The sequence below is a fragment of the Berghia stephanieae genome, chromosome 15 (genome assembly GCF_034508935.2).
Source record: "Berghia stephanieae isolate SIO BIC M18660-M18661 chromosome 15, UCSD_Bste_1.3, whole genome shotgun sequence".
NCBI lineage: Eukaryota > Metazoa > Mollusca > Gastropoda > Nudibranchia > Aeolidiidae > Berghia > Berghia stephanieae.
This window is the reverse complement of record NC_088374.1, coordinates 21,353,347-21,368,557: the sequence shown is the minus strand read 5'-3', so window position 1 is coordinate 21,368,557 and position 15,211 is coordinate 21,353,347. Positions and strand designations below refer to the sequence as shown.

Below are 15,211 nucleotides of genomic sequence, written 5' to 3'. Positions count from 1 at the left end.
GGCATAACGTTACAATTACCCATACCGTCAGTGATGATTTGGATCTACGAAGGTCTCTGATGATGAGAAGAGCTATGAATTTACCTGGTAAGTCCAGAGTATTTTGAGTATCGATACGAGGCATAACGTTACAATTACCGATACCGTCAGTGATGATTCGGATCTACGAAGTAGTGCGGGGCGGTCCTTGGCAAGCTTAAGGACCACGGTCCTACGGTCCTTGGGAAATGAAGACCGCAAGGACCGGTCTAGACCGGTCCGTTCATTCTTGAACCGTTAAAGACCGCTACACGATGAAAACCGTGGCCTACAGGAGTAAAACACACGGAGTAGTCACACTCATTTCAAATTGTAACCTAATTAGAGAAGAGGGGTGATGCCTTCTTTATTTGCTCACCGTACTTCATTGTTACTTCGATAACTTAATAAAATTTGAAATTTATCCCCATTAACGGAGATAATGGCATCGCCCAAGGCGTTGATCGAGTTGTTCGTGGCGTTGATACACACACGCAACTCCTACTCCCCCCCCCCACACACACACACATTAGAGGGCAGCGAGCATTGAAGAGTAAGAGAGAGACGTGAAGTTATAATAAGAGGGGGTGGATGAGGTGGTAAGAGGGGTCGATGGTGACTTTTCGCCAGATCTAACAAACTCAGCTACCCATTCATTGCTGAGTAGACAGGGATTCAGAAAAAAATCGACTGCACCCGGGATCGATCTCTGGCCCTTTGCGTATAAAGAGAGTGCTCTATCAACTGAGCTATCGGGGTCCCCAAATATTCTATTGGACCTTTTAAAAATACAGACGTTATAACTGTTTTTTTTTTTGGACGGAAGAAACTAATGAAACTCATATTACTTGATTAGTTAAAACACCAAACGAAATTTTAATATTATTGTATTATTTTAAATGACAACAATGCGATAGAAAGGAGTGGCGACAAGAGATGGACAAAAGAAAACAAAAAATCAGACTTGCAACTTGCTAGGTTCGACACACACACACACACACACACACACACACACACACATCTTTAGTAGTCACATACATTTCAAACAATAACCCATTAGAGAAGAGGGGTCATGCCTTCATCATAGATCATTGTCATTGCGATCATTATGGTGTAGTAAATTTTGAAATTTACCCCGTATAATGGAATCGTCCAAGTCGTGCGCCTCCTGTTCCCCCCATCTCACACACGAAAGGGCGGTTTGCGGAGTGGAGGGAGGTGGTCGTCTGCCTCTATGGTCGTCTGTGTCGTTTAGTGTATGGCAAAGGGGGGTGGGTGCGATTAATTAAGTGGGATGGGTGGTGATTGGTGGAAGATAGGCAAAGGACCGAGGCAACGAATCGCTGGGGAAGTAGTATGGCGCGAGACCGTTGAAAGGTGATAAGAAGTGGGGACCGCCGGCGGTCTTCCTCTTTGGGACTGGACCACGGTTCACAGCTAAAAGACCGTGGGACCGGTCCTCGGTCCGGTCCTCAGCGCGGCACTACTACGAAGGTCTCTGATGATGAGAAGAGCTATGAATTTACCTGGTAAGTCCAGAGTATTTTGAGTATCGATACGAGGCATAACGTTACAATTACCGATACCGTCAGTGATGATTTGGATCTACGAAGGTCTCTGATGATGAGAAGAGCTATGAATTTACCTGGTAAGTCCAGAGTATTTTGAGTATCGCTACGAGGCATAACGTTACAATTACCGATACCGCCAGTGATGATTTGGATCTACGAAGGTCTCTGATGATGAGAAGAGCTATGAATTTACCTGGTAAGTTCAGAGTATTTTGAGTATCGATACGAGGCATAACGTTACAATTACCGATACCGCCAGTGATGATTTGGATCTACGACGGTCTCTGATGATGAGAAGAGCTATGAATTTACCTGGTAAGTCCAGACTTACCATGACTTACTTTTGACTTTGACTTAAATAATCTTTGGCTTGTTCCTTGTGGAACATGGTGCCTCCACAAGCGGCCGCCATTTCTATATTTGAGACCCTCCGTCTCAAAACGGTATTATGTCGGGATGATTCAGACCCCAAAAAGTGAATTTAGAGATAGATTGATGAGAAATTTGACCTTAGAAGTTTTTGCAAAGCAAGAAATAGTCTTTATACTCCAGCATGACATACAGAAATTGTACCCAAGTTGGATATTTGTGGCTATGAATTCAATTTCCCTTACCGAGTGGATCCCGACATAATACCGCTTTGATACGGTGGGTCACATTTCTGTCCTTGGCCATCTTCTTGGTAGTCTCCCAGATGAGGTCTGCCATTTTCAGTTTTTCAGTTCAGATGAGAAGAGCTATAAATTTACCTGGTAAGTCTGGATCCATGGCTTACTTTTGACTTTGACTTAACCCTCTCCTTACCAACTACAGGAAAATCGTCACATTCGTTACGATACAACCAATATTTTTCTTATTCAAATTTCTCTTGTACGTCATAAAATTTAAAGAAAATGAACAGTGGGATATAGAGCGTGTTTTACTAAGCAAATTATGTATTGCAAGAACTTACTGCTATTGTGTTTGAGTGATAAAAAATGTATTTTTGTGTTAGTTTGGTGCGAAGATTTGGGGAAAATCCTGAAAATGGCTGGTAAGGAGAGAGTTAATCGTCTTTTTTCCTTGTAGAACGTAGGACCTCTACGGGCGTCTGTCGTCTGCTTCTGTCCTTGGTCATCTTCTTGGTAGCCTCCCAGGTGATGTGTGTCATTTTCATCATTTGTGACCCTTCGTATCAAAGCGGTATTATGTCGGGATTCACTCGGTAACGGAAATTGAATTCATAGCCACAAATATCCAACTTGGATTTAATTTCTGTACTTTATGGTGGAGTATAAAGACTATTTCTTGCATTGCAAAAGCTTCTAAGCTCCAATTTCTCATCAATCTATCTCTAAATTTACTTTTTGGGGATTGAATCATCCCGATATACTACCGTTTTGAGACAGAGGGTCACATTTCTTCTGACAGTGAGCGCCTCCATGTCTGTTTTGAACGCTCCATCTTACTTTACCCCCCCCCTCCCAATACTAAAGCTACCATTGCACATACACGGGAAACCCCACAACTAATACTTGATAAAAAATTTTTACATGGAAAAGAAAAGTGTCAGGTGAAAACAGAGAATAGAAATTGCACGGTACCAGGGGATCAAACCCGAGACGCATATGATGCGGTACCCGCCGCCTGGCTGAGAGAGAGAGAGAGAGAGAGAGAGAGAGAGAGAGGTGAGTAGTGAGAGAAAGTGGGGGGGGGGATAGAGAGAGGGGGAGATACATAGAGAGTCGGGATGATCCAAGTGTTAAAAATAGAAAAAATGACCAAAAACATCAGACTTGGGTTGAGTCCATGTATGGATTATTGAAGAAAAAACATAGAATTTTAAAGTACTGAAAACCGAAATTTCGTTTTCTTGACCTGTTAAGCTTAAAATTGACCTTTCAGTATCTTGTTCATCTCAACATAATACCGTTTTGAGACGATGGGTCACATACAGTAGAGTCATTGGAAAAGGATCTTAATTCACATTTTCTTACCGTGCTCAAGTGTAAAATTGTGACCCACCGTATCGAAGCGGTATTATGTCGGGATCCACTCGGTAAGGGAAATTGAATTCATAGCCACAAATACCCAACTTGGGTTTAATTTCTGTACGTTATGGTGGAGTATAAAGACTATTTCTTGCATTGCAAAATCTTCTAAAGTCCAATTTCTCGTCATTTTTATCTCTAAATTCACTTTTTGGGGTCTGAATCATCCCGACATAATACCGTTTTGAGACGGAGGGTCACAATTAGTACATTGCCGTTAACCGCGTTGTCTCTCTCCCAAAAAAATGGTAATATCGCCTTCGAGATGTCACGTCTTGTCATACATTTTTGGTGTTGCTGTTTACTTGGGACCCATTGTATAGAGTCTTGAGCACGTTTAGTGGATATTGCCCTATCTATAGGGAATGAGATTAGCGGAAGAGTAGCGTCCCTTGATTGGACGTCACCCATAGTCTGCGACGTCACCGGCGGAAAAGTTATTAGAGAGAGAACACACGTCATGTTGGTTGTGCGCATGCGTCTCTCGTCCTCGCTTCCGGTAAAAGCGGCTTGAGACACTTCAAAACCAAATTGACGTTCTCCCTGTAAGGTGACGTCCAATCAAGGGACGCTACTCTTCCGCTAATCTCATTCCCTATATAAATGCTCAGTTTTGTTTCCTTCATTATTTTCAGGGATCTTGAGCAACGAGATTTTTGACATGTTGGTTTTGGTCGTCGGGATTATCATCATCTTTCTCATCAGGTGAGTTGATGATGGTTGGTGAAGAATATTGACTACAAAATTTGTGACCCCTCGTCTCAAAAACAGTATTATGTCGGAATGGACCAGATGCTAAAAAGTCAAAGTATAGTTAAACTGGTCAAAAATATAAAACGTTGGTATTTAGAACAGTGAAATTTGATATTCCTTCTCCTCTATAAAGCATATAAACTCGACTTATGCATGATATTTCTGGTTACAAATTCCATTTTCAGCATCTTAGTCATCCCGACTTAATACCGCTTTGAGACGAAAGGTCACATTTAAGGAATAAGAGAATTTTGGAATTGATAGAGACATAGAAAGTTAGTTTAAGAACTCAGCAATTGTGTATGAAATGTGCCAGACAAAGCAGGAAAAAATACCGTAGAGCATTCGTGGAAAAGAATCTTTGTCTATTTATAAACGTTCGCTTAACTCACTCAATCCTGGAGATTTTTGATACTTTTCAAAATTGGAAATAATGTAATAAAAATGAGCATATACATAGATAGTTTTATTCAACTACCATTATTACCATGTAAAAACTAAAAACATTAGCTTTGATATAATTTGTCTCCTCCTCCATAATTTGTCTCAGAAAAATGTAATAAATAGGCACGGGGTAAAAGTAATCTGGGTAAACTACGGATATAGTCGGTGTCAGGGTTGAGTGAGTTAAAACATATCTGTGTTTCGTCTTTAGTAGATGTTATGAGAAGCAAGATAGGTCTGTCTGGTTTCTATTGTGTGGTGTGTCATCACCATCATTATTTCTCTCCTCTCATATTACAACCCCCCTCCCCATTTCTTCGCCAACCTAGCTCACTAGGTACAGTTCTGAACATCTTCAACATCATCGTGTTCACCAAGCAATGCCTCAAACACGCTGTCAACATTACTTTATTTGGTCTGGCCGCTTAATATTTTCACCATCATCATAATATTCACCAAATACTGCCTCAAAGTTGATTATTAAAACCTTAAGAGGCCTGGCAGTCTCAGGTTTGCGTTCTGTGATTACGCTGCCGCCATACTTGTCTTCGTCACCGTCTTTATCATCATAGTTATCGCCATCATGTTTTCTCTCCTCTCATATTACACCCCCCCCCCTCCCTCCCTCTCTTCGCCGACCCAGCTCACTAGGAACAGTTCTGAACATCTTCAACATCATCGTGTTCACCAAGCAGGGCCTCAAACACGCTGTCAACATTACCTTATTTGGTCTGGCCGCTTAATATTTTCACCATCATCATATTCACCACATACATACTGCCTCAAAGTTGATTATTAAAACCTTAAGAGGCCTGGCAGTCTCAGGTTTGAGTTCTGTAATTCCGCTGCCATAATCGTCTTCATCACCATCTTTATTATCATTATCATAGTAATCACCATCATTTCTTCTCTCCTCTCATATTACCCCCTCCCTTCGCCGACCCAGCTCACTTGGAACAGTTCTGAACATCTTCAACATCATCGTGTTCACCAGGCAGGGCCTCAAGGACGCTGTCAACATTACCTTATTTGGTCTGGCCGTGTCCGATTTGGGCTCTGTCATAACGTTGTTACTGATGAGTGGGGCTTATGTGCTGCACTTCTTTCCTCACGTTATCTACGGTATTGAAATCCGGTAAGTAATAATAAATAGTCCTTTTATTCGGCTATGTGGTCAAGCGGTATGGTATGACACTCGCTTTCAGATCGGAAAGTCCTGGGTTCGAGCCTCGCTCGCTCGGTGCATAGTTGAGTCCTTGGAAAAGGCTCTTTACTCACATTCTCTCACCGTACTCAGGTGTAAAATGAGTACCTGGCCGTTAACAGCGTTGTCTTTGTCGCAAAAAAAATGTAATATCGCCTAACAGGCGCCATGTCTCGTTCTACATATTACGTGTTGCTGTTGGTTAGGGACCCTCTTTGTAAAGCGCTTTGAGCACGTATAGTGGATATTGCTCTATATAGAAGCTCAATTTATTACTCAATTTATTTGTTTTCCACGTTAATTTGTGTATTGTTGTGCTGACGAAGTAACTAGTATTTATTCTCCACCACAATGAAGCATGTTTAACCCCAAGTGTCATAATAATATGTGCAACTTTAAATTCAATTCCCACAATCTACTTCATCCCGCCATAATACCGCTTTAAGACGCGGGGGGTGGGGGGGGGGGGGTCAGAAATTTCCCAGAAAATAATGCTTCTCAAGCTAGCATAAGAAACAAACACTAATTATTTTATAAATGTGACCCACCGTCTCAAAACGGTATTATGTCGGAATGGACCAGATACTAAAAAGTCAAAGTATAGTTAAACTGGTCAAAAATATGAAACGTTGGTATTTAACACAGTAAAATATGATATTCCTTCTCCTCTATAAAGCATATAAACTCAACTTATGCATGATATTTCTGGCTACAAATTCAATTTTCAGCATCTTAGTCATCCCGACTTAATACCGTTTTGAGGCGAAGGGTCACAAATGTCTTTTTTTTTTTTTTTTTTTTGCCCTCCTTGAAATAGGTATCTAACGGGATTCCTCAACTGGCCTCATGCCGTCTTTGTGCGCGTGGCGTGTCTCCTCACAGCCTTCATCGCCTTTGAAAGGTGTTTATGCGTGGTGCTTCCGCTGCACGTTCACCGAATCATCACTCCTACCGTTGCCAAAGTCTACAATGTCTTCATCCTCACCTTTATCGTCAGCATATTCGTAACCCTTTATTATTATTGTGTCGTAGGCCCGATATTCCTGCCCCACCTCAACAGAACGATCCTCGGGATAGGGTTCACGATGGACGGAAGAATTTACGCTATATACATGTCCTTTGTCGTGGGTGCTGTGTATGTGTTGTCGTTTATACTAGTAAGTATTTTATCGGCTATCACGACTATCAAGCTAAACCAGCAAGCAAGATGGCGGAAGAAAATGGCGGCTGGAGGGTCAGGGTCGGAGCAAGCGGAAGCTGTGTCTTTACGTAATCGAAAAGTGGTAAAAATGGTGGTAGTGATCAGCGCCCTTTTCATCGTGTGCACCGCTCCAGGACTAGTCAACACCATCTTGTACATCATTTTCCCAGGGTATAAACAAATGGGTCGCTATGACAATCTGTACACGGGCACCTCCATGATCAACTTTGCTCTAGAAGCCACGAATTCAACACTCAATTTTTTCATCTATTACTACATGAGTTCGAATTTCGCTGCAACTTTTGATAAGTTCATGGGATGGGAGGGAAAAGGAAAAAATGATAAAATAAAGGAAGGAAAAAGTGAGAAATAATTATTTAAAGGAAATGAAACATAGTTACATTATTAAAATGTTAAATCACTAAGACTGCTTAAAAGCTTTCTACCTCGTCAAACTTTGTAAATATATAGATAGTATGCGCTTGGCTAAGAAGCTCATAACATTGCCATCCGGAAGTGTAACGGACCAACACACAAAACTGTGTGTAACCATGAACATTTATAGATAGAATGCGCTTGGCCAAGGAGTTCACAACATTGCCATCCGGAAGTATAACGGACCAACACACAAACTATGTGTAACCATGAACTTTTATAGTCTGGTTAATACAGTTTAGTGAGAACAACTCACAAACGCGGATGGCAAAAACAATAACAAAGGCCTGAGTGACGTCATCTGCATACTATCTATAGTCGGGTTAATACATTTCAGTGAGCATTACTCATAAACGCGGATGGCAAAAAACAATAACAAAGACCTGAGTGACGTCATCTGCGAACTATCTATATCAAATCCTAAGTAGACATTTGAATAAACAATATTCATTTTCTTTGTAATATAGGGAATGAGATTAGCGGAAGAGTAGCGTCCCTTGATTGGACGCCACCTTACAGAGAGAACATCAACTTAAAGATCGCTGAGAAACTATTTAACTAACCGCGCGGTTTCACGGGAAGCGAGGACGAGAGACGCATGCTGGAACCATAATGACTTTCTCTTTCTCTAATAACTTCTTCACCGGTGACGTCCAATCAAGGGACGCTACTCTGCCGCTAATCTCATTCCCTATTCATACCGAAGGAACTATTTCTATTCATATATTGACGATTTGAAATTAGATTTTGAGACTAAAATGATATAAGGCGCTGTAACTGGAACGCCTTATACGCCTTTCTTGTCTAGAAATAACTTTGATTTCCTGGTACAGTGGAATCCTGTTAAATCCAGCATCACTGTCAGGCCCGAAAGATTGGTTGACTTTGTCCATAATTAATGGGAAAACGCTTGGATAAACAATAATGTAAATGTTGCTGCTCGTAGCTCGAAAAAATAAATAACAATGATGAAATTGAATGTAAGCTTCAATTTAATATACGAAAACAGATAAAATGGACGATTCGGATTTTCCCTTTATCGGCAAAACAGGATGAATAAAAATAACTATAGTTGAATGAGATAATGTGGTAGTGGAGTTGTCTGTTAAGATGAAAAAACAAAAAACATGGATGGGCAGGAAAAAGCGAAGGAGCATACTATTTCCTGCCCATCAATGTTTTTGTTTATTCATAAATTCACATTGTGATTTATTGGGAATGAGATTAGCGGAAGAGTAGCGTCCCTTGATTGGACGTCACCCATAGTCTGTGACGTCACCGGCGGAAAAGTTATTAGAGAGAGAATGTCCAATCAAGGGACGCTACTCTTCCGCTAATCTCATTCCCTATTGGATAAACAATAGAAAATTTGGGACCAACAAGGGTTGTTGACTTTAAGAAGAAGTTGATTTTAAGAATGTTGACAATGTGGATTCCACTGTATTCAATCATTTCAAATGGAAAGTTGTTTAGGGTTGTTTTTTGTTTTGTTTTGTTTTTTTTTCTCATTATAAGTCTAATCATTCAGACACAAGAACTGAATTGTTGTTAGGTATTCGTCGTCATAAATTCGGAAAAGAACTTTTGAGTGTACAAAATGATGAAACATAGATAGTATGCGCTTGGCTAAGAAGCTCATAACATTGCCATCCGGAAGTATAACGGACCAACACACAAAACTGTGTGTATCCATGACCGTTTATAGTCAGGTTAATACAGTTCAGTGAGCATTACTCATAAACGCGGATGGCAAAAAACAATAACAAAGACCTGAGTGACGTCATCTTCGAACTATCTATAATAAAGCCAGGAATTGGTTGCATTGAATTGATTTCAGAATAAATGAAATTCTATGTGACTTGAAATTTTCAAAAGTCAGTCTATAATTCTCCATGGTAGAGGCGAAATTAAATTTTGGGAACTTATGAATTTGAATAAGGCATCAAAATTTTTGAACAATGCTATGTTGTGCGTGAAGTTCATAGATTTTGGAATGCTTTTGTTTTAAAGACTTTAAAAGTTGACCAATTCTTATCAAAAGCCATACTTAACCAGTAGTCCCTTGTGGGGGGGGGGGGGGGGGCTCGTAGTGTTCTCGAAACTGAGAAACACGTTGCTAGTTGTTTTGTTTTTGTTTTTAAGGGTTTTACGGCGCTTGCAGCACATTTGTGACCCTCCGTCTCAAAACGGTATCATGTCGGGATGATTCAGACCCCAAAAAGTGAATTTAGAGATAGATTCATGAGAAATTGGAGCTTAGAAGTTTTTGCAATGCAAGAAATAGTCTTTATACTCCACCATAACGTACAGAAATTAAACCCAAGTTGGATATTTGTGGCTATGAATTCATTTCCCTTACTTAGTGGATCCCGACATAATACCGCTTCGATACGGTGGGTCACATTTAAGACATACCAGCGCCAGTTAAAAGGATGAAAATAGGATCTTCAAATTCTGGAATTACAATTAAAGCACCCAAGAAAAAGTAAGACAAAGGGGAACTGGGAACAAATGGGGATCAGATGTAGATTCCAAGAGCATACCACCAAATTAATTAGATTGAGATCACCTATAAGTCTCATCCGGACACAAGCACATACAAGAACCAACAAATAGGAATACACTCAAATGCTTAAATTATACATTCAAAATAACAAATATAATAATACATAACAGAGAGATGATTTACAAGGGAAAAAAATATATCATCTCCCAAAACAATAACAATGCATTTGACTGTTTCCCTCCCAGCCAAGGGCTCCGACCAAGCCAGGACTAAACCAAGTAATCTCATTCCAAGACAAAGACAGAAAGCAAATTGGAAAACCGCTATAAGGGGATAGAAGTAGAAGACACAGTAAGTGCCACCCTGCCCACTATGGGAGGTCAGGAACCCCACCCAGAACGAATCTCTCTTTCCAAAGAGATACATAATAACGTGAAGTTGAATGTAAGCTTCAATTTAATTACAAAAACGTGTTTTGTTCATATAACCTCCCAGCTGCAACACCATGTTTTGTTCGTATTACCTCCCAGCTGCAACACCATGTTTTGTTCATATTACCTCCCAGCTGCAACACCATGTTTTGTTCGTATAACCTCCCAGCTGCAACACCATGTTTTGTTCGTATTACCTCCCAGCTGCAACACCATGTTTTGTTCGTATTACCTCCCAGCTGCAACACCGTGTTTTGTTCGTATTACCTCCCAGCTGCAACACCGTGTTTTGTTCGTATTACCTCCCAGCTGCAACACCGTGTTTTGTTCGTATTACCTCCCAGCTGCAACACACAGGCGTTTATTGCTTTCAGTTTAGTTCGCCAGGTAAATCTAGCCAGTCTAGTGATGATGAGTCATAGCTTTACACTGAGAGAGGGAGACAATTTTTTCGCCGTTTTGATCGATTTTTTCTTAATTTCAAACGAATGTAGTATTGCCGTTATTAAGTGTAGCAAAAATATTTTTATACTACCAAACAGTTTATTAACAGAGTTTTCATTGATTATTTAATCATTATTATGATGTTAAAAAGCAAGAAGGATAACCCATGAAATTGATACATAAATTTAAGTGAATTGAAATTTTTCAGAGAATATTTTAACATGTTCAACACTTAAGATTTTAAAACAAAAGTAATGGAAATGATGTTGAATATCTGTAGAATGTAGACATATAAATTTTATTCCAGTAGATTGAGGCATTTTTGAGATATCAGTTCACCTGTACGTAAAAGTAAGGATTTTGAGTAAGACAAAACTGAAATCCAATCACAGCATTGTCTTAATAGACATTTTTTAATAAACCAGCAACATAGTCAAATGTGATTCATTTATATTTATCCCAGAATCAACGAATTATAAGAGTTCCATTAAAAACTGTTATATAAGGACACTCATTTAAAGACAATCAAAACCACTAAGAAAATCTTAAAGAGTTCTTATAATTTTCATAACCTTATTTTTGAGATATCCATGCCCATTACTTTTTTTTATGTACTAGGCTTGCACCTCTTTTAATTTGTGTGCCATATAGACTGCATATAGCACATCACTGGTGAAAGATTAGGATCATATTCACCTCATTAAGTATTGTTTCTTGTTCAGAGTTTTCTCATTGAACCAAAGGTATCAATACCTGCATCGCATTTCTTTAAATTATGTACCAGTGAGATACATTTCTCGCAAATTGAAATATTTAAATATGTCAGAATTTTTCATTTATATTTATAGTCAATTGTTGATAACGTCTAGAGTCTTTTAATCCTCTCAGCACGGCTCTGTATTCTTTCACAACAAATTCGACATATTTCATTAATACTGGTGTGATGACCGTCTTCAGTGTGTCTCTCCATGACCTGAACAGAACTTAAATAATTAAATTTAAGAAATATCTAAAATTTCCGCTTAAATTCAATGAAATCAAATTAAATAAATGTCTCTTATCATCACTATCTAGTTTTATTATTGGGTTTCTAAAATATCATGAAATATTCTCCTCTTTGTTGGTAACAAAAATAATTATTGAGATTCCTTTCCACACCCTCTATTCTTAAATCCCTGAATCTACATAATAAAGTATATATCATATGAAAGATAATTTTATCTACTTTTCTCTGATCCCTCACCCTTGATGGTAAAAAGTGTTGGTTTGATATTTTGAATTTTTAAATATTTCTTAAACTTATAATTTTAATATTTATTTCATAAAAAACTCTGATTATTCAAAAGAGCAAAACACAAACTTATCATTTAATGATGTAAACAAAAATAATTGCGTCTTGCAGAGGAAAAGCTGGTCTTTGTATCCATATATGTTTGAAAATTAGGAAAAAGATGCTGCGTCCACAACAGGCTGAGAAAATTGAGTATTTTGATGAAATTTCTACTACTCTCTGCCTGAGAGAAATTCAAAGCGATGAGATTTACCTGCAGACATAATTTATTGCCAGTGCACCCCGTCTTGACAGGTGTTATCACTGTGGTTGACGGTGGATTGTTTACCTTACTTGATGGTAGCCAGTGAGGGAAGAAGTAACTAAACTGAAAGTTTGGGCCCTATTTAAACGGCTGTGAACACCATGTTTTGTTCGTATTACCTCCCAGCTGCAACACCGTGTTTTGTTCATATTACCTCCCAGCTGCAACACCATGTTTTGTTCGTATTACCTCCCAGCTGCAACACCGTGTTTTGTTCGCCATTTGATCTGTTCTTGTAATTAAATTGAAACTTACATTCAACTTCACGTTATTATTTATTTCTTCGAGCTTCGAGCAGCATTTACATTTTCCAAAGAGATGACACTATGAAGAAGTATGGAAGAGAAAAATATACAAACAAACAAACAAATAAACAAATAAAAAAGCACACAAATTTCTTTGCCTCATTTTTATTCAAATCCTTGCCAAAACTGTTCAGGTTTATCACCAAGTATATGGTCCTTACTTAAATACTTAACTCTCTCTCTCTCTCTCTCACTCTCTCTCTCTCTCTCTCTCTCTCTCTCTCTCTCTCTCTCTCTCTCTCTCTCTCATACACAACAGTAGGGCACATAATATTCACATGTACCAAAAACAAAAACAACCCATTCAGTCTACATCTATTTATTTATGAAAACGATGACTTGTTCAATCACCAGCATACAGCAAAGAAATGACGATGATGATGATCGTAAACAAGGGTTGGTTTCATTACCATTTCTTTAAAATACTAGAGAAAAAAAAATACTAACTACAAAACATAGAAGAAAAGTAAAAAATGTTTCCCCCAATCCAAAAAAAAAAAAAAAAAGATTATCTTTAAAAGAAAAAAAGAAAATAGAAAAGAAACACATGAAACGAACGAAAAATATCGTATGAGCTAGGTATCCACGACTCCAAAAACCAAAAAAAAAAAGTCGCTTCAAACCTTAGTCTAGTTAGAAACGTCTCTCCCCGACTTCTTGAGGTCAAAGGTTCAACACACACACACAAACGCCGCAAAAAGAACGATGACTTGCAGACGAAGCTCCTAAATCACTGCTGGGTGGGCACATGAGTCAGAAAAAAAAAAATACCCCACAAAAAAAAAAAAACCGGACTCTTTGCTGATTTATGCTGAACACATCAAAATTGACTAGCCTGCTTCTATCCAAGAAATTGAAACACATTAAAAATTGTTGACGCACACCACACGAAAAAAAAATAAAAAAAATAAAATATGACTCACCACCTCAAAACGGTATTAGGTCAGGATGAACAGGACCCCCCCGAAAGGGAATTTAGAAATAAAATAATGAGAATTACCAACTTGGGAGTTTTTATCCATGCAAGATATAGTATCTATTTTTCACCATAATGAAGTGAATCAGAATTGAACCTTAAGTTTCATATTTGTAGGGGGGGGGGGGGGGGGGGGGGGGTTCCCGATAGCTCAGTTGGTAGAGTACTTACTTCACACGCAAAGAGATGCGAGATCCATCCCACACGCAGTCAAGATTTTTTTCCTCACCCCCCTGCAGTGAATGGGTGGCTGGATCTCTTAGATCTGGTGAAAAACACTTTGCAATAGACTTAGTGCCCTATCCAAAGGAGAGCAAGTAATTGCTACAGTCCATTTCATGCTATAGAAACTGGAATTAACTCCAGTCCCATAGACCAAATAGCTCTGATGGAATACTTTTTTTTTTACTTACATATTGTAAAACGCTTTGAGCACGTTTAGTGGATATTACACTATATAAAAGATCAATTATTTAAAAACATTTTTAAAAATATTTGTGTCTATAACTTCTAATTCAAGCACACACAGTTCATCCCGACATAAAACCACTTTGAACCAGGAGGCAACAAATGACAAAAGACTTGTATAGAGTGGTAATCAAAGGTAACAATAAATGGGGAGAAGTACCAGGGTTGGAAACTAAAGAATCCCAGTAGAAATCATCAATAGGGAATGAGATTAGCGGAAGAGTAGCGTCCCTTGATTGGACGTCACCGGCGGAAGAGTTATGTTGGTTGTGCGCATGCGTCTCTCGTCCTCGCTTCCGGTGAAAGCGGCATGAGACACTTCACCGAAAGCGAGGATGAGAGAGATGCATGCGCAAAACCATTTAATTTTGGCGTTCTCTCTCTAAGGTGACGTCCAATCAAGGGACGCTACTCTTCCGCTAATTTCATTCCCTATGATTAAATATTTTCAAAACTAAATGGCACGGAAATATAATATATAACCAAAATTTAAAAAACAAACAAACAAAAAACAGAAGCTCAGAAGTAAATAAACACCACTGTCTCTGGTAAAATAAATTGTTATAAATAGAACAATTTCAACAAAAACATTAAAGAAAGATGGACATTTTTAGGTTAAAACTCTTCTTCAGCAAAGTGACAGTATATAATTAAAAAAAAAAAAATACATATGTGTTTTTTTGTCTCCTGACGAAGGCCAAGGGCCGAAACGTCGTTTATTTTGTGTTGTTCCCTTATATAATAAGAGTCCCATCTACTCACTTTATTTTTATCTCAATTTTACTGGCTCATTTAGGCACCTGTAGCTTAAGCTGAAGAAGAGTTCAAGT

General features: G+C 38.8%; 2 protein-coding genes across 2 annotated transcripts in view; both read left to right on the top strand.

Annotated features, from left to right (window-relative positions):
* The window catches only part of LOC144960730 (uncharacterized), a 26,607-nt gene extending 13,813 nt beyond the window's left edge, over positions 1-12,794 (top strand). The window contains exons 5-8 of the mRNA XM_078894020.1: positions 1,791-1,904; positions 4,255-4,324; positions 5,763-5,951; positions 6,838-12,794. Coding sequence (XP_078750146.1) covers positions 1,791-1,904; positions 4,255-4,324; positions 5,763-5,951; positions 6,838-7,594 — 1,130 coding nt within the window. The 3' untranslated portion in view covers positions 7,595-12,794. The remainder of the gene's footprint in view (positions 1-1,790; positions 1,905-4,254; positions 4,325-5,762; positions 5,952-6,837) is intronic.
* The window catches only part of LOC144960474 (uncharacterized), a 310,958-nt gene that overhangs the window by 24,537 nt on the left and 271,210 nt on the right, over positions 1-15,211 (top strand). The window lies entirely within an intron of this gene.